The following is a 20,130-nucleotide window of genomic DNA, read 5'->3' as shown; positions in this document are numbered from 1 at the left end:
AGAACTCATGCCCAAACAAAATGCTCATGATAAATAACTGATTAATCACTAAAGAAGAATGATTTAGTGAATGATGAAAGAGAAATAATAAGGGATATAGATGATCCCTTGATGTCTGACTCAAGACAAATGTAGAGTTCTGTGGAATAAAGGTAGGTTTTCTGGGAAGAGTGGGACTTTATCACTGGTTCCCAAAGTCACTGGTTGGCTCCTGTGTTCTCAGAAGCAAGACGAGCAGCCTTGAATGGATGCGCCTACCTGTCCTGAGCAAGTAACAGGGCTGTCAGGGTAGAGACCACTGTTCCCACACAGCCATTGAGAGCCCACCAGGGATTCTGGACGAGGAGCCCCACCAGAATCAGGATTCCGCTGATGGGGTTGCTGACGAACACCACTTGGGATATGCCCCGAAGAACCCAATCTACGAACTGGAGCACTTGTGGTTTGTCTGGAAGAGATGAGATACGCAGAGCTAAGGAATCGACAAGGCAAGATTCTCTTTTCCATGCCTAGTGCCCACCCTGAGTAAAATCAACACCCCTTCTGAGAAAGGTGAACTAAGTTTTGATATTCCTAAGCTATTTCCCTCTGAGTCATTTCCCTTTTAGTGGTCCTCAGATCCCTGAAACCCTTCTGTTTCTTTATGCTCCACCCACACTGCCCCTATTAGAATCTCCACTGCAGAAAGCACAGAATGCACTTATTTACCATGCTCAGTGGTAAAGACTCTTAAGTCAAAGAAATGAATTACCAATAATAAAACTTCAGTCTTTAAGTGCTGAAATTATGGGATGGAACCAGGTGCCTTCCTCTATTATGAACAGGGCCCTGATCCTGACCACTATCTCCATAAAAAAGCAAAACATTGCAAGGGGCTTGCAGGTTAGAAGATAAAAAGTTAGGGGTGTCTGGCTTGCTCAGTCGGTAGAGCATGTGACTCTTGATCTTGGGGTTGTAAGTTTGAACCCCATGTTGGGTATAGAGATTAGTTAAAAATAAAATCTTAAAAAAAAACGAAAAGTTAAAAACTGGAGAGGAGAGGAATAGTTAAAAGTCAAGGGAATATAACTAAAGATATGAGTACAAGAACCCCACGCTACCTACCCCATCAACCCAAGGGATGGAAGCATAAATACCTTTAAGCCAGCTGGCAAATTCTTTCATATCACCGGTGACGTAGCCAAGTGCCTTGGGGAGGCGTCTTCTTCTTGGACTTGGTAAAACCTGATTTTCACCCTGGTCCATTTTAGCCATAGTGGGGCTATTCTCCATGGATAGCTCTTCCTCTGGCTCCTTCAGGAAAGGACAGAACTCATAAACATCCTAAGCCAGAGCACTCAAGACTGGCCAGCATCGGGCCTGCTTACAGTAGCTACAGAGGATGAGTTTAAAAGCACTTCATTTAGACCATGACATCCCAGGGGACTAAGAAAGCATCGATTTCCTCCTGAAACACTGTCGTGGCGAGTATTGTCCACATCCAAATCCCATAGTACTTTTTTCATCACTGCCTTTAATGCTACCATGAGAAGGTTCTGGCCTTGAATTTCTTAAGTCCATTTCTAGTTCAACAAATATTCATTGAGCACCTACCTCCTGCTCTCAAGGAGCTCAGTCTAATGGGAAAGACTGAAAAATAGTTAATTTCAACATACTGAGTCAACTAATAATATAGAAAGAGCTAAGACCAAGTACTGAAGCTTCATGCTGTCAGTTAAAGAGCCAAACGTCAGGTTACAAAATGGTGCTCACTAATGCAGACCAAACAGCTATTTCCCGAGAGAAGAAGCCTTTTTTAAAAAATTAAGTTTAGGAGCGCCTGGGTGGCGCAGTCGGTTAAGCGTCCGACTTCAGCTCAGGTCACGATCTCGCAGTCCGTGAGTTCAAGCCCCGCGTCAGGCTCTGGGCTGATGGCTCAGAGCCTGGAGCCTGTTTCCGATTCTGTGTCTCCCTCTCTCTCTGCCCCTCCCCCGTTCATGCTCTGTCTCTCTCTGTCCCCCAAAAAATAAATAAACGTTGAAAAAAAAATTAAAAAAAAAATAAAAATAAAATTAAAAATTAAGTTTAAAATTTTAATTCCAGTATGGTTAACATACAGTGTTATATTAGTTCCAGGCATACAATATTGATTCAGCAATTTTATACATTACTCAGTACTCATCATGGTAAGTGTACTCTTAATCTCCTTCACCTATTTCCTCCATCCCCCCACCAACCTCCCCTCTGGTAACCATCACTTGGTTCTCTATCGTTATGATTCTACTTTTGGTTTGTCTCTTTTTCTTTCTGTTGTTCGTTTATTCTGTTTCTTATAATCCACATTTGAGGGAAATCATATGGTATTTGTCTTTCTCTGACTGTCTCATTTCACTTAGCATTAACTCCATCCATGTTGTTACAAATGGCAAGATTTCATTCTTTTTTATGGCTGAATAATATTCCATTGTATATCACATCACATCTTTTTTATGGTCAAATAATATTTCATTTTATATTATATAAAATATATACAATAATGGAATATTATTCAGCCACAAAAAAGATCATTCATATATAAAAAATATAGATGAATATTACTATCATTGATGGACCATATATTCCATTATATTGACACCGGGCTGTTTCCATAATTTGGCTATTGTAAGTAATACTACAATAAATATAGGGGTACATGTATCCTTTCAAGTTCGTGTTTTTTTATTCTTTGGGTAAATCCCAAGTAGTGCAATTACTGGATCATAGAGTAGTTCTGTTTTTAATTTTTTGAGGAACATCCATACTATCTTCCACAGTCACTGCACCAGTTTGCATTTTCAGCAACAGTGCGTGAGGGTTCCTCTTCGTCCACGTCTTCACCAATACTTGCTGCTTCTTCTGTTTTTGATCGTAGTTATTCCAATGGGTGTGAGGTGGTATCTTATGTGGTTTTGATTTGCATTTCCCTGATGATTAGTGGTGTTGAACATCTTTTCACGTGTCTGCTGGCCATCAGTATGTGTTCTTTGGAGAAATGTCTGTTCATGTCTTCTGCCCATTTTTAATTGGATTATTTGTTTTTTGGGGTTTGAGTTCTATTAGTTCTTTATATATTTTAGATACTACCCTTTTATCAGCTATGTCATGTGCAAGTATCGTCTCCCATTCATCAGGCTGCCTTTTAGTTTTGTTGGTTGTTCCCTTTGCTGTGCAGAAGCTTTTTATTTTGATGTAGTCCCAATAGTTTATTTAGGCTTTTATTTCCCTTGCTTCAGGAGAAATATTAGAAATGTCCATGTCAGAGAAATTACTGCCTGTGCTCTATTCTAGGATTTTTATGGTTTCAGGTCTCATGTTTAGTTCTTTAATCCATTTTGACTTTATTTTTCTGTATTGTGTAAGCAAGAGGTCCAGTTTCATTCTTTGGCATGTAGTTGTCCAGGTTTCCCAGCAACATTTATTGAAGAGACTTTTTCCCATGGCATATTCTTGGCTCTTTTGTTGATGATTAATTGACCATATAACTGCGGGTTTGTTTCTAGGCTTTCTATTGTGTTCTATTGGTTTATGTGTCTGTTTTTGTGCCAGTACCATACTGTTTTGATTACTACAGCTTTGTAGTCATCTGGAACTGTGATACCTCCAGCTTTGTTTTTCTTTTTCAAGATTCTTTTGGCTTTTTGGGGTCTCGTGTGGTTCCATACAAATTTTAGTATTATTTGTCATAGTTCTGTGAAGAATGCTGTTGGTATTTTGATACTGATTGCATTAAATCTATAGACTGCTTTGGGTAGTATGGACATTTTAACAATATTTGTTCTTCCAAACTGTGAATTTGGAATATCTTGCCATTTGTTTGTGTCATCTTCAATTTCTTTCATCAGTGTTTTATAGTTTTCAGGGTACAAGTCTTTCACCTCCTTGGTTAGGCTTATTTCTAGGTATTTTATTATTTTTGGTGCAGTTGTAAATGGGATTGCTTTCTTAATTTTTCTTTCTCTTGTTTCATTATTGGTGTATAGAAATGCAGCAGATTTCTATACATTGATTTTGTATTCTGGGATCTTACTGAATTCAATTATCAGTTCTAGTAGTTTGCTAGAGTCTTTAAGGTTTTCTATTTATAGCATCATGTCATCTGCAAATAGTGACAGTTTTACTTCTTCCTTCCCAGTTTGGATGCCTTTTATTTCTTTTTGTAGTCTGATTCCTGTGGCTAGGACTTCCAGTACTATGTTGAATGAAAGTGGTGAGAGTGGGGGTGCCTAGGTGGCCCAGTCGGTTAAGCATCTGACTCGACTTTAGCTCAGGTCATGATCTCATGCTTGTTTGAGACCCTCATTGGGCTCCATACTGACAGTGCAGAGCCTGCTTGGCATTCTCTCTCTCTCTCTGTCCTTTCTTTACTCTTCCCCTGCTTACACTCTCTCTTTAAATAAATAAACTTTAAAAAAAAAAGTGGTGAGGGGCTCCTGGGTGGCTCAGTCGGTTGGGTGTCCAACTTCGGCTCAGGTCATGATCTTACGGTTTGTGAGTTCGAGTCCCACATTGGGCTCTGAGCTATCAAGAGCCTGGAGCCTGCTTCGGATTCTGTGTCTCCCTCTCTCTCTCTGTTCGTCCCCCGCTCTCACTCTGTCTCTCTATCTCTTAAAAATAAATAAACATTAAAAAAAAGCTGTGAGAATGGACATCCTTGTCTTATTTCTGATCTAAGGGGAAATTCTCAAGTTTTCACCATTAAGTATGATGCTAACTGTGTGGTTTTTATATGTGGCCTTTATTCTGTTGAGGTATGTTCTCTCTAAATCTACTTTATTAAGACTTTTCTTTATCATAATTGGATGCTGTCCTTTGTTAAATGCGTTTCCTGCACTTATTGAAAGGATTATATGGTTTTTATCCTTTCTCTTATTGATGTGATATATCATGTTGATTGATTTGCAAATATTGCACTTGCATCCCAGGAATAAATCCCATTTGATCATGGTGAATTATTTTTTTGATGTATTGGTGGATTTGGCTTGCTAATATTTTGTTGAGGAATTTTGCATCCATGTTCATCAGAGATATTGGCCTGTAGTCTGTTTTTTGTAGTTTCTTTATCTGGTTTTGGTATCAGGGTAATACTGGCTTCGTAGAATGAATATGAAAGTTTTCCTTCTTCTATTTTTTTGGAATAGCTTGAGAATAATAGGTATTAAACTCTTCTTTAAATGTTTGGTAGAATTAGCCTGTGAAGCCATCTGGTATTGGACTTTTGTTCGTTGGGAGTTTTTGATTACTGATTCAGTTTTATTGTTGATAATCAGTTTATTCAAATTTTCTATCTCTTCCTGAATCAGTTTTTGGAGGTTATATGTTTCTAGGAGTTTATCTATTTCTTCTAGGTTGTCCAGTTTGTTGGCATATAATTTTTCATAATATTCTCTTACCATCCTTTGTATTTCCACAATGTCACTTGTTATTTCTCCTCTTTCGTGATATTGTTTATTTTAATTATCTCTTTCCCTCTCTCTCTCTTTCTCTCTCTCTCTTTCTTGATGAGTCTGACTAAAGGTTTATCAATTTTGTTGATCCTTTCAACGAACCAGCTCCTGGTTTCATCAATCTGTTCTATTGTTTTTAAAATTTCTATATAATTTATTCTTGCACTAATCTTTATTATTTCCTTCCTTCTTCTGATTTGGGTTTCTTGTTATTTTTCTAGCTTCTTTAGGTGTAATGTTAGGTTCCTTATTTGAGATATTTCTTGCTTCTTGATTTAGGCCTGTGTTGCTATATGACGTCCCTCTTGGAACCACGTTTGCATCCCAAAGATTTTGGATCATTGTGTTTTCATTTTCTTCCTTTATTTTGTGTGTGTGTTTTCATTTTCATTTGTCTCCATGAATTTTTTGATTTATTCTTTGACTTCTTGGTTGACCCATTCGTTGTTGGATAACATGTTATCCAACCTCCATGTATTTTGTTCCTTCCAGATTTTTTTCTTGTGATTGATCTGTAGTTTCACAGTGTTGTGGTCAGAAAAAAGGCATGGTATGACTTCAGTCTTCTTGAATTTATTGAGACTTGTGGCCTAACATGTGATCTATTCTGGAGAATGTTCCATGTGCGCTTGAAGAGAATGTGTATTCTGCTGTTTTAGGATGGAATGTTCTCACTGTATCTCTTAAATCCATACGGTCTAATGTGTCATTCAAAGACACTGTTTCCTTATTGATTTATTATTTGGATGATCTGTCCATTGATGTTAAGTGGGATGTTAAAGTCCCTTACTATTATTGTATTACTACTGATTATTTTCCTTATGTTTGCTATTAACTTTTTCAAGTATTTGGGTGCTTTCATGTTGGATGCATAAATATTTACACTTGTTTTATCTTGCTGGATTGTTCCCCTTATTATTATGTAGTTTCTTTCTTTGTCTCTTGTTACCATCTTTGTTTTAAAGTCTACTTTGTCTGATCTGAGTATTGCTATCCTGGCTTTCTTTTTGCATTCATTTGCATGATAAATCCTTCTCCATCCCTTTATTTTCAGCCTGTATGTGTCTTTAGGTCTGAAATGAATCTCTTGCAGGCAGCATCTAGATGGGTCTTTTTTTTTTTTTTAAATCCATTCTGCCACCCTATGTCTTTTGATTGGAGCAGTCAGTCCATTTACATTCAAGATAATTATTAATCGGTATGTATTTATTGCCATTTTGTTACTTTTTTATGGTTGTTTTTGTGGTTTTTCTCTTTCCCTTTTTTCTCTTGCTCTCTTCTCTCACGATTAGTTGGTTTTCTTTAGTTTTATACTTGAATTCCTTTCTCTTTAATTTTTGCATATCTATTACTGGTTTTTGATTTGTGATTATCATTTGGTTTGTATATAACATTTTCTGCATTTGGCAGTCTATATTAAGTTGATGGTCGCTTAAGTTTGAACCTCTTCTTTATTCCACTTGCCCTTATATTTAGGTATATGGTGTCATACTTTACATCCTTTTATTTTGTGAGTACTTTGACTGATTTTTGCAGATACACTTTTTTTTTTCACTGCTTTTGTGTTTCCTACTTTCCTTACTCTTACTTGTGGTCTTTGCTTTTTACTCAAAAAGTCTCCTATCTTAACATTTCTTCTAGGGCTGGTTTAGTGCTCATGAATTTCTTTAGCTTCTGTTTGTCTGGGAAGCTCTTTATCTCTCCTATTCTGAATGATAGCCTTGCTGGATAGAGTATTCTTGGCTGCAGATTTTTTTCCTTTCAGCATTTTGAATATATCATGCCATTCCTTTCAGGCCAGCAAAGTTTCTGCTGAAAAAATCAGCTGATAGCCTTATGGGACTTCCCTTGTATGCGTTTTCTTTTCTCTTGGTGCTTTTAAAATTCTATCACTACTTTTTGCCATTTTAATTACTATGTGTCTTGGTGGGAACCTCCTCGGGTTGATTTTGTTGGAGGCTCTCTGTGCCTCCTGAATCTGGATTTCTGTTTCCTTCTCCAGATTTGGGAATTTTGCAGCTATTATTTCTTCAAATAAATTTTCTGCCCCCCCTTACTTTCTCTTCTTCTGAATCCCTATAATGCAAATGTTATTACCCTTGATGGTGTCGCTGAGTTCCTTAAGTCTATTCTCATTTTGTATAATTTTTTCCCCTCTTATTTGCTTAGCTTGATTGCTTTCCTTTCCTCTGTCCTCTAGGTCACTGATTTGTTCCGCTTCCTCTAGTCTGCTATTTATTCCATCTGGTGTACTTTTAATTTCATTTATTGTGTTCTTCATCTCTGTTTGGTTCTTTTTTTATCATCACTAAGTGTCTCACTGTTGTCCCTCACTCTTTCCTCCAGTCCAGTGAGTATCTTTATGATCATTTCTTTAAATTCTTTATCGGACATATTACTTATCTCCATTTAGCTTAGATCTCTTGCTGTGATTTTGTCCTGTTCTTTCATTTGGGACATATTCTTCTGTCTCCTCATTTTGTCTGTCTTGGCATCTGTTTCTCTGTGTTAGGAAAGTCAGATATGTCTCCTGCACTGGAGAATAATGGCCTTATGAAGAGGTCCTGTAGTGCCCTGCAGTGCAGCGTCCCCTGTTCACCAGGACCTGGTGCTCCAGGGGTGTCTTCTAAGTGTGCTGTGTGCATCCAGCTTTTGTGACTGAGCTGATTTCTCCTTCAGTCCGGTCATCTGCAGCGACTTTCTTTGCCTGTTGTGGGCAGGGTTTGGTCCGTGTGGTGTTAGTGGGCCAGTCTGAGGACGCCTGGGGCTTGAGTTGAGTCAGACCAGGCATTTGCCAGAGATGCGGTAGCACCCATCTGCAGGGTGCTCTCCCCGTGCTGTCCACTGAGAGGCTTTTGTTGGTGGGCAGGGCCTGCAGTCAGACAGATGTCTTCCCCCAGCCCACTGCTGGGGCTGTAGTCTCACGGGTGTGTGTGGTTATCTTTCCCTTTCCCCGGGGCAGGAGTCACTTTGGAGTGGTGGTCAGGAGGGAGTCCACCACCTGTCCTGTTGGGCCTGCTTGTACTCTGACAGGCCTGTGGCACTGCCCTGAATGGGCTCCAGCCAAAAGGGGCCCTGCATTGTTGGGGCTGAGGCAGGTGTGTCTGCAGGGGGTGGATCAGCGGGGGAGTTGCTTTAGCAAGTTAGGTAGCTACTGCAAGTGCCTCTCTGGTTCCTGCAGGTGGTGGTGTCTTTATGCTGGGGGGCATGGGAGGGAAGTGGCACCTGCCAGCTCCTTCGTGCCTGGAGGGTCTCCCAGTGATCTCTGTCCCTCCAGGACGTGCTCTGAGACGAGTAGATAACTCTTTCTCCTGCATGTTCCAGGCGTTTTCCAAACTGCTGCATCTCTGCTGCGCCTCTACAGGGCTGTTGTGCAGTCTCTTTAAGCACAGGGCCTCAGTTTCCTCTTTCCTGCTCTGTTCTCCTAGTGCCAAGTCTGCTGATTTTAAAGTTTCAGATTTTAAGTCCTGCTCATTGTGAGAACTCATGAAATTCAGTCCCTCTGGTTTTCAAAGCCAAATGTTATGGGGATTTGTCTTCCCTGTGTGGGCTCCCTGGTCCAGGGGTCTGTTTCTGTCCTCTCTCTGTGCCCTGGACTCCCTCATGGCCATGGACCAACCTGTGGGTTCGTTTAGCTCCTGACCGTGTCTTTGCCCTTTCTACCCTCTTCCATGTGGCTTCTTCTTTACATTTAGCTGTGGTGTTTGTTTCTGCCAGTCTTCGGGTGGTTTCTGGGTTATTTACATTGAAGTGAGTGTTAGCTAGATGTATCCATGGGACAGGGTGGGCTTAGAGTCTTCCTACTCCACCACCTTTCCTAGAAGTCCCAAGCAGCCTTGTAAAATTAAGTTTTTATTTTACACACACAAAAAAATGGAAAATTGCTGGAGATTTTAAGGTTTGAAAGGGCAGAATTGTTTACAAAACAGTCTGTATGCGTTGACACAGCCTAAGTAAAGCCCCTCATAGACACTCTCCAACTCAAAGATTGCTTGAATATGTCCCCACATCGGGCAACTGCCTCAGACATTCTTTGTTTTGGGGATTTGTTATTTAAATGTTGAAAAACAGACAAGGATAATATTCCACAAAGTATAGACACTGGAAAAGGTAAAAGTGAACCAAGCTATTGAAAACCAAAGAGTTGTGATCTAGGAATTGTAAAACATAAGAACGTACGAGGCATGATTATAGTCAGCGTGCCTTGGGAAAATGCTAATATGACCGTGGCTTGTGTTCACTACGAGGCTCTTCCCTTCTCATGATAACTATATGATAGGAAAGCACCAGCATCACCAGAATGGTACCCACCAGACAACAATGAAGTTTTCATCGTGCCAATGGTAGAAACAAATGAAGAATACCAATGAGGTAATCCCAGAGATAGGCAAAGAGAGAAAGACAATAGCAAGACCACCGTGAGCATGCAAGAAATGCCAAGAGCACAGCCAGGCGAGCAGGGAGTAGGAAAACATCAAAACTCTCAGATCCCAGGAGGCACAAGTGGAATGTTGAAGCCACAGGCATATAAGACATGTAATACCCCAAATCTATGCAGATAAACCAGCTCATCTTCTCTCTGTGGCCAGGCTGTGCATAAGGGGTTCTCATGACTATTTTTGACCCCATCACTGTTGCATTTACCATAGCCAACAAACACCTATTAAAAGATAATAAAGTTACGCCTTTTCAAAATTTTTATTTTTTGCAGTCCTGTCTAGTTTTGGCTTCTGGTAATTCAAGTACAGAAATCAATGTGGGTCACTGATTTTTTTATTGAGTAACCATTACACTTCAATTCCATTCTTTCACTGCCCAACTAACTGCTCCACTTTTAAACAATGGCCAGCCATTAATCATTACGCAAAACAGAAGCTATTTATGCAACGAATTCTAGAGCAAGCTCATTTCGTCTTGGCAAAATAGTGTTAGACACCAGCATTTGTGAGATTTCCAATGAACCTTGGCATTAAGAAATTCTTAAATTGAAAATTGCTGTAGGAGGTCAGGAATCAAAACTTTGCCTATATGGAGCTCAGCTGGCCCCAGAGTTAAACATGGAAAACTATTCAAATTCTAAGCAATTAGGAAAATTATCTTTTATTTTATAATCTAAGTGATAGCTATCATTTATTTTCATATATCTTCCTCTTTAAATCTTATAACTGACTGTATTGCTCAGTAACTTCCTCAGCTCTAGTGACCCACGTGCAAAGCTAGACTGATCTGTGAGAGGCATCAGGATTCGTCCCAGGCAACGTCAAGGACCTCAGACACAATTGCTTCGAGTTTCTGTAATTGAGGAAGTCAGTTTCTACAGAGGGAGCACTGAATGAAAACATTACAAGTTTTCCATCAACTACAGAAACAATTAAATGTATAGGTTATTCCAGAGTGAACAAATTCATGTTCTTGAAATTTCTGGCATCTATTTATTTATTTAAAAAACACCACCACCTCAGAGATTTTGGAGATAACAGATGCCAGACTTGATATTCTAACTGGCCAGACGTGATTGAGAACCTGCATGGCCTGAGCTCCCTGCGGAGCCACCCAACGTTAAAGCCTGGGTTTTTTTTTGTCTAAATCCACAGCCATAGAAGTCTTATTGTGATTTGTGTCTCCAGTACCCACATGTTGGGATGAGTTGTTGGGGTACCATGCCCTAGAGAGAGGGCTCCTCTCCCAAGTTAAGCAGACAGGTGCTGCTGTGGCACCCCCACCCCACCCCAGGAACCATGCGTTCTAAACTACTAAACACTTCCAGAACCCCTTGAATCCTGACAACTTGCTCCAGAACTCAGGCACGAGCGCTGGTCATGAGAAACCAGTAACTTCAAGGTTGTAGTTCACCTTAGAATTCTATCACGCTTGACTATTTGCAGGTCTTGGGGGGAACTTTAATAATTCCAATCGGGAAGAGAATGCAGCAGGGAACCTCTACTGATACTCAGATTTCTTAAATCTAAGTAGGTCATGAAATTTAACTAAAAAGACAAGAAAATGAAAGGAAGAAGCTCTAATTAAGTAGAAGCAGGGTAAGATTAAACCCCAGACTATTTTGTTTCTTCACTTTTCCACTGTTACCAAAACTCATTAGTCAGCGTCTAACCCAAGATGAGCACCCTGTGACTTCTCAGCCATGACTCTTGTGTATGCCACTGAGCTCAAGCCACACCACTCAGCAGAGCATGAGGACCCCACTTCCCAGGCTGTGTTCAGAAAAGACACACCAGAGCGTGGAGGGCAGGCCCCCACGTTCCTGGAGACGGAGGCTGCAAAGAGGGATCATACCTGTTCCGGCGGCCCACGCGCCTGGGCCAAGCTGTGCCAGGAGGAGCCTCCGTGTGCAGCCTCACCAACCTTAACTCCAAAAGAGTCTTTCCAAAGAGGACCACAAGGGGCATCACCAGAGCCGCCAAACAAAGACTGTCCATTCATCCTTCCTTTCTCTCCATACTTGACAGAAGGCAAAAAGACGTGAATCAGAAGGATGAGCATGTGAAATGCAGGGTGGTGGGAGGCAGGAGGTGCCCGGTGGGTTTCTGGGGAGCAGAGCTGTGGCCCCAGATGGAGACTGCCAGCAGAGAAGGCACATTTCTCCATCAACAAGAAGAGACAATGAGCTGACTACAAGACATGGAATGTTCATTTTACTTTGTTTAAAATAAAAGGAAAAAATGATGTCAAACCACCCTGCACAGAGACCACTGCAGAGACTTTGTTCTGCTGTGTTTCTCTGCTAGCGGGAGGTTGGTAGATCTGAAGCCTGTCTAGAGGGATGGGTGGGCTTCAGGCTGGGACATGCTTCAGGCAAACTGTTAGGGCTCCATCCTGGGGACCAATGCCAATGTAACAATTTCCCTCAGCCTTGTTCTTTACAAACAGAAGAAGGCATGGGGGTGGGCTCTATTTTCTGTAGTAAGATATGAGCCACACTTTTAATGCACAGCAAGAGCCCCGTCTCAGAGACTGCTAAGTGGCATTTTTTTTTCTTGTATCAAAATAAGAATTGTTAAATACTGGATATCATCTTGTTAATAACAAACAATCCTTAGTTGAATTCAACAAGCGTGGCAACTCTTCCTAAGTTTTATTTATTTATTTATTTTTAAAAGTTTATTTTATTTATTTTGAGAGAGAGAGCAGGGGAGGGTCAGAGAAAGGGACAGAGAGAGAATCCTAAGCAGGCTCTGCACTGTTAGTGCAGAGCCTGATGCGGGGCTCAAACTCACGAACTATGAGATCATGACCTGGTCTGAAGTTGGACACTTAACCGACTGAGCCACCCAGGTGCCCCTCTAAGTTTTATTTTAAAAAAGAAAAACTTCCATTCCATTCAGGGATATCATTCTTCCTTCAGAAGTTCCAGAAAAGTTGCCTGTGTGTGGTAGTTTTTTTCACCTTTATTTTAATTTTTACTTTCCTCTACCAGCTTGCTTTGAAAAAGCCACAATTGTGAAAAATGTTACTGACATGTCTTAGAAAAAATTGTGTGTGTAGGGGTTTATCCGTGGTTAAACTATCCGGTTAGTTAAGTACCAAACAGAAGTGTCTGTGGGTTGCATTATGCATTTTTTTGTTTGATAAAGAACGACATTATGAAAAACCAATGGCAGGGCTCTCATCTTACCTGTGGTTTAAAAAAAAGGAGAGAAGAAAATAGAAGAGACAAGCAGGGACTGTCACATTCCCTCAGTGTCGGTGTTTACCCCTCTGGCCCCTGTATGGCTCCTGCCTGTCCCCTGCCACCCAAATCACACACATCTAAGAGGACAATATCCTTGAGCTCAACATCAGTATTTTCTTAGAGCCACGAGAGAAAAATGTGAGAGCTGGGTGAGGTCGTAAGGAGCACGTAGTTCGAGCCTTCATTTTATAGAAGAGAAAACTGAGGTTCAGCGTGGGGACCATCAGAGTTTACTCGGCAGAGTCAGCCTCGCGCAATACGGAAGCTGCGGTGGTTTTTCGTCTTCCTGGAGCCAGGCACAGTAATGCCACCCGAGAGTCTATTCAAGTCAACAAATAGTGAAGGAGCCCCTCTACAAAGAGGAGGTCCGCAGAGTGCTCAGGGATGCAGCACACACAGGCTGCGTTCATGACCACCTTGAAATAACCCTGGGGTGGGGGTGGGGGCCGACAACAACCAAGGGCGCAGGCACCCCCATTCTCACCCCACGCCCTTGCTGGAAACAGTGACTCTCCTGACAAACAGGCATGACCCTGTACCTCAAAGAGAGCCTCGTTCTTTTCTATCACTGACACATCCTCACAACATCTGAGGAATATTCTGGAAGCCGCACCTGTTGAGCTTTCCAGCGGGAGTCAGAAAGCGCTTGTCATAACCCAAATCACCAGTGAAATGAAGCAGTACTTATTCCAATACAAGACAATATCAGGATTTCAATTCAACCAACACTCCTTATTTTAGTCTATGAAATAAAACGCATTCTGTTGCCAGGGTATATTAGAAATCTGTGCAACTGGAGAGACCCGAAAGTCTTCAATTTTCTGTGGCTCAAGTATCACTTTAAAAAAAACAACGCAAAGTTTTGGGCACAGACATAGAAGAAAACATTTAAACATCCGTGCTCTATCACAAAGAGAACGAAAGCATGGACATTTATTTGGTACTTACAATAATCCTGATTTTAGGTAGCTTTTGGTCTGAAGTGGCAGGAGGTGCTCGGTGTTCTTTAAAGCTGTTATCAGAAACAAAGAAAATGCTGTCAGGTGTTCTTGTCTCCTGAGGAAAACACTTCTGTCCTCAGAAGGCACCACTCCTAGAAGCCTTGAGGTCTGAATTCCACACCAGAAAATGCAGCAGCAAAGAAGCTGTGAGATCTATGGTTGCAGTGTGGCCGCTGGGCTCTCCGATGGGCCAGCACACTCCCGTCAGCATGACGGCACAGGCAGAGAGGTGCACAGAGCCAGAGTTGGGAAGGGCCGTTCCTAGCACCCCGCTTTTTTTTGAGTCAAAATGATAGGGTTCCAACTTTACTCAGTTATTTCAAGAACACGCTCGAAACTCCTGTACAGCATTGATGAACCCAGAGTCATTCGGCAGGTGCAGTGGACTGCTTGCCCAAACCCCGCTTGCGCATGGAACTCAGGTGCTCCTTCTACCCTGCTTTGGAAACCACGAGCAAAGACATTGCTTCCAGGCTTCCAGGAAGAAGCCCGCGGCCTTGGTGAATTGCTTTCTAGACTGCCAGGACTCGGACTTGGCTGCTTCTACTCAGTTGCAACCATCTGAGATGTATTTCTTCATTAAAGAGAAGAAAAGGGCGAAAAGCAACAATTAGGAGTAAGAAGACGAACCGGCAGCAAGGAGCAGTTGGAAATGAATAGAAACGAGGAGGAGGAGGGTACTCACACTCCACGGGCTTCCTGGTGGCAGAAGGCACTGGCTGATAGAGCCCTGCTGGGCTCGACTGAGAGGGAGGTGCTCAGGAGGAGATAGCACTGGGAGGAGGCACCTAACAGTTTTATACTCAAACTGGCTCTGCACCCCCCCCCCCCCCCCCGCCCGCCCCCGCCCCTGCACTTGGCTTTCTCCTCCCACTTCGAGCCCCAGGGCCAAAGCATTGCAGAGGACCAGTCCCCTGTCCTGTACCTGATGTCTCTCTCTCTCTCTCCCTCCCTCCCCCCCACCTCTCTGCTGTTTCTCTCCCTCCTCCTCCCTCCCTCCCTCTCTTCCTCTCTCTCACTGTCTCTCTGCTGATGTTTCTCTCTCTTCCCTTCCCTCCCTCGCTCCCTCCCTCCCTTCCTCCCTGTCCCTCTCTGTCTCTCTCTGCTGATGTTTCTCTCTGTGTGTGTCTTTCCTCTGTCTCTTGTTTCTCTGTCTCTGTGTCTCTCTCTCTTCCTCTCTCTGCTGATGTTTCTCTCTCTCTCTCTCTGTCTCCCCCTCTGGCCTTGATTTGGTGCCATCTCTGTGTGGTGCTCCAAGATCCATGCCCAGGGATAATCCTGCAACTTTGTCTTTTCCCTCTTGCTTTAGCTCCTGCCCTCACCCTGAAATATTTCGGGGAATGTTTGTAACTAAAAAAGATCAACATAGTGTCCCTGAAAACTAGAAACTGAGGGTCAGGTTGCTATACTGTAGGCTCCTGTGCTACGTGACTGCTCCCGGTGGAATTTTCTCTTAGACACCACGCAGCTTCTGCACGGGTGTAGGAATCCAGCAAAGTCCCGAGGGGTGTGGTGTGAGGGTGGGGAGGGCAAGGGGCATGCAATTCATTTTCTGGAAACCGACCTGCTCTTTTCCCCAGTTAGAAGGAACCAAAAATAAAAGTTCCCTGGAATGTTCTTTTTTCCAGGTGTGGATGCCAGGACAAACTCTGCTGCCTTTTAATAGTCAGGATGCAAACATTCCATAGCAGAGGAATCTAAAATTCAAGTGAAAAATCCATTTCTTCCCCCATCCTTCTTAAACTTCAGTTTTTGGGGCTTTCTCTGCTATGGCAGGAATCTAACTAACTCAGGTGCACTTCATGGAGCACAGAATTAAAAAACAAAAACAAAAACAAAAACAAAAAACCAGACAACCCCCAGAAAGCCCTGCAGATGTCATGATGTTTCTGTCTTCTGGGCCTCTGGCCTCCTGTTGGAGCTGAAGGGCTTGTCAGAGGTCCTCGAGGCAGCTGCGACTCTCTGGCTCCTCCCACTGGACACCCACGAAACCACAGGTCTCCCTTTGTGGGCAGCCCCCACTCCTACCTGCTGCAGCTCAGGGTGTGTGTGTGTGTGTGCCTGTGTGTGTGTGTGTGTGTGTGTGTGTGTGTGTGTGTGTGTCTGAGGTCTAGGAGGAGACCAGAGGTCCAGGTTCATGATTCCAGTTCTGAGCTTCAGGGAAATCTGCCTCCAACATTTTGTCGTAGGAAAATAAGGAGAAAATAAGCTCCTGGGTTACCCTGAAAGGGAAAAATGAATGTCAAGAGGACAGTCAGAGGGCCTGGAAGGGGAATGAAAGGAATCACACTAGTTTCTAGAAGTTCCTCGTGCAAATGGAACATAAATCCTTCCCTCACAGTAATAACGATCGCGGTAAGAAGTAAGAGCGGTGGGGGTGGTTGGGAATCACTCTGTGTGCTGGGCACTGTGCTAAGCACTTCATTCTAATTCCCATCAGCCATTTAAACATTGTAAGAGTCTGGGCGCCTGGGTGGCTCAGCTGGTTGAGCATCAGACTTCGGCTCAGGTCTTACATCTCATGGTTCATGAGTTTGAGCCCCACATCAGGCTTGTTGGGCTTGCTGCTGTCAGCACAGACCCTGCTTCGAAGATCCTTGTTAACCCTCTCTTTTTGCCCTTCTCCCGCACGTGCTCTCTCTCTCTCTCTCTCTCTCAAAAATAAACATTAGGGGCACCTGGGTGGCTCAGTTGGTTGGTTAAGCATCTGACGCGTCCAACTTCAGCTCGGGCCATGATCTCACAGTATGTGAGTTTGAGCCCCACATTGGGCTCTGCGGACAGCTCAGAGCCTGGAGCCTGCTTAGGATTCTGTTTCCCTCTTTCTCTGCCCCTTCCCTACTTGTACGCTCTCTCTCTCTCAAAAATAAACATTTTAAAAAATTGCAAAAAACCCCATGAGTTAAATGCTATTATCCCCATTTTGCAGATGAGAAAACAGAGGCTCACAGGGTTTAAATAACTCATCCAAAGTCTAACACCAAAGTTTGTACTTTGATGTACTTCAGCACCATCCAATATTTCCAACTGCTGCCCATGCTTTGCTTTTCACTAATTCACTGATTAACTTCGTGAACGTGGCCTTCGACACATCGATCCTAATCCTGAAGCCGCCTCCACACGGCACCCATGCAGCCTTCTGCCTCAGTGGCCTTGGTCAGAATTGAGTCCCAAACCTTCTTGGCAGGACCACCTTCCTCATCCCTCCCCATCCTCTACCCCACTTCCTGTAAAGTCACACCTAAAGTACCGCTTGCAAAATGCAGCCTTGCTATGTGGTATGTACAAGAGGCAGCGTGCCCATGTGGGCTTCTGGGTCAGGCGGACCTGAGTTCGAATCCTCGCTTTGTCAGTTCCTAGATGTTTTACCTTAGATACGTGCACATCCCTTTATGAAAGTGAGATTCCTCACTAAAAAGGTCGTGACGAGTTTGGCAAGGATAATTGGTAAAGCTCTGCGCCTGACCCGTGGAGGTGCTGCCATTCCGACGCCTCCCTGTCTCCATAGAGGTTGGGTTGTCCTTGAGCTTTCCCGAAAGGTCCCTCCTCCCAGCTTGGACACGGGGAAAATCTTCCCGGCTGTGACACCAGAAGGGGCAGAGTTATGAGCATGGAGACCACTGTTCAGCAACAACTCGGGGATAGGTGGCTGGCTGATGAGGCTCCCCGAGTTTTTGTCCTGCAAGATCCCCAGGCGCAAGTGTCTACTGTCACCCAGGAGCTTTGCAGAGAACCCCCTGAGCAGGAGAGCAGAGGGACGATTGGGCACCCAATGGGTGCAAACCTGGGTTCTTAGGTGCTTTTCAACGCTCGTTGCAGAATTTGATGCCTTTTTCTCAGTTCTTTCTCCAGCATCTCCTGCTATCACTTACGGCATATCTTTGGCTGAGTGTTTAAGCCCAGACATTGCTTTTCTTTTCTCACCTGCCCTGAGTCCCCCCGCCAGTTCCCCTTGTGTGCGCCCCTCTCCTCCACCGGCTCTCTGAACTCATCTGCCAGCCCTCGGTCTGGCTCTATCACAACCAAATGTATGCAGAGTTTTCCCTCCTCTGAATGTCTCCATAGAATTTCTGCCCCTAGAAAGTTCTCTCTCTCCTCTCCCCACCTGCTCTGCCCAAACCCTCACACCCCACTTTCTTTCTTCCTCTATTTGGATTTTGTAGCAGACTCCTGTCCATGCCACACTCCTGGGAACCAAAAGCAATTTATGTCCCTATTCCTCACTAGACAGGCGACCATACCCCCTGGCCCCGCAACAGCTCTGGCATTGTCCTTTATTTTGTAAAAAATGTATCTTATGCTGCACCATCCCACCTGGACTGGAAGATACTGGGCAACAAGGTTGGGATCTAAGAGTCATCTTTGTTCCCAACAGATCTCTCTCCAGAAAGGTTTTGAGAAAGTTCATAAAATATATGTGAGAAGAGGAAGGAACTAGATGAACAAAGTGGTGAAGAAGGAGAACTAAGTTACGGATAATGACATGGTTTCAGTGTTTCCTACGTCTTGCATTTGTAGGTGTTTCTAAATACGTGTTGTTTGACCCAGAAATTATCCCAACACCACCTGGTCTGGACTGCTGTTTGCTCTGGGTTTACCTATAGACACTTAAACTTTACAAATGACTTCAGCACAGCACAGCTGGAGTGCCCGCGCTCGGGAAGTGTGGCCGGCCGTGAGTGTCTTTTGCATCCTGAGCAGCAGGTTCTAAATGGCAGAGGGAGCATGGGAGAAACTTATTCTCAAGTCATTTCTTATCCCCCCTGCCCCCCCCCCCCCCAGAGAAGCAGGACCAGCAAATCCAGGACACAATGTTCCTCTGCAGTGTGTTCCGAGCCCACAATGTTGTCGTCTGGTAAACAGTCAGACAAAAAGCACCAGATGAGAGCCCAAACTCACACTGACCCTGAGCGTCATTTGGGGGGCACCCTTTGTGACAGGCGTTCCCTAGATGTAGAGCCAAGAGGCAAGCTGGCGCATAGTGTCGCGTCTCTCTCACTGCCTGTCCTTGCCAGGGGAGCGTGGGGTTGGATAGAAGCAGGAGGCAGTGAGGCGCCTACATTTTTAGCTCTCAGATGCGGTCATGCAATTATTCTGCTCCATTTAAAAGCTCATTGTTTCTCCTGCACACATTAGAATGGTGAGAGAATCTCCATCCCTGCCATAACTTTTATCAGGTGCCTTCTTTCCATGCAGCACCTTCTTTCCAGATTTTAGCTTAAACTCAGGTCACATTAAGGTCCGTCATGTAGATCTCTTATCTCCACAGACAGTGTCTAAGGATGAGCAGGTTGTGCACTGCACCAATGCACCACGTCTAAAGTGGTACCACTAACATCCTAGACATTTATGTATTCATTGCAACAAAACTGTTGCAGAGGGTACTAAAGTGTCTTGAGGAAAGGGTGTCAGGATGCCTTTGCACGAAGGGGCCATGTCACCTAGCAATGGTCCTGCTGGTGTTTTGTTTCTCCAGGATTGAAAAAAAATCCCAATGAAAGACAATAGGAAAGGGGGTAGGATTAGAATCTTTTCAATCTCTTGAGTAGACTGAGGAAGGGGTTGAAGTGTTGGGGAAAATGAGGGCTGGGGAGTGGCACGGCCCTGTTTCCCCGACTCTCTCTTGAGACTAATTTAAAGCTCATTCAATTGTTTCCTCACCATTAAAGATATTGTGATATTGGCTCCAAGCTTGGGGAGTCGAGCTTTATTTTATAATTGGGCCCGGAAGAGAAAGTGAGATGACTTGGCACCACCATTGCCCATGGGGCTCTCTGGGTCAAGGGCTACAGGCTCTTGCCAAAGACATCAGCCACCAGAGTCTGAGTGGGACGGGCTGAGGTCACTTCCAGAATCGGGATTACTCACTGGAGAGCATCACAGAGAGACCTGGCAGGAATGTCGCCAAGAATGGTGGATGGTGTGGACGTGTTAGGTGAGGCTGCCCTCTGGAGCTCAGGAGGTGGCAGCTGGCTCG

At 43.7% G+C, this 20,130-nt stretch overlaps 1 protein-coding gene across 9 annotated transcripts in view; it reads right to left on the bottom strand.

The window, feature by feature from the left end:
• LOC106972961 (urea transporter 1) overlaps positions 1-20,130 on the bottom strand; it is a 53,512-nt gene that overhangs the window by 17,927 nt on the left and 15,455 nt on the right. For 2 of the 9 annotated variants that reach the window (XM_053205530.1, XM_027068887.2), the window contains exons 2-5: positions 14,101-14,164; positions 11,757-11,921; positions 1,137-1,293; positions 259-448 (exon numbers count right to left, since the gene is read on the bottom strand). In XM_053205530.1, the coding sequence (XP_053061505.1) occupies positions 259-448; positions 1,137-1,293; positions 11,757-11,903 (494 nt within the window). In that variant the 5' untranslated portion in view covers positions 11,904-11,921; positions 14,101-14,164. Of the gene's footprint in view, positions 1-258; positions 449-1,136; positions 1,294-11,756; positions 11,922-14,100; positions 14,728-14,838; positions 14,972-20,130 lie in introns of those variants that run through there. The other 7 variants (XM_053205531.1, XM_015070008.3, XM_027068885.2 and 4 more) reach the window with 6 other exon arrangements.

Source organism: Acinonyx jubatus, chromosome D3 (assembly GCF_027475565.1).
Source record: "Acinonyx jubatus isolate Ajub_Pintada_27869175 chromosome D3, VMU_Ajub_asm_v1.0, whole genome shotgun sequence".
Classification (NCBI taxonomy): domain Eukaryota; kingdom Metazoa; phylum Chordata; class Mammalia; order Carnivora; family Felidae; genus Acinonyx; species Acinonyx jubatus.
The sequence above is the reverse complement of the archived record's forward strand: the minus strand, read 5'-3'. Positions and strand labels throughout refer to the sequence as shown.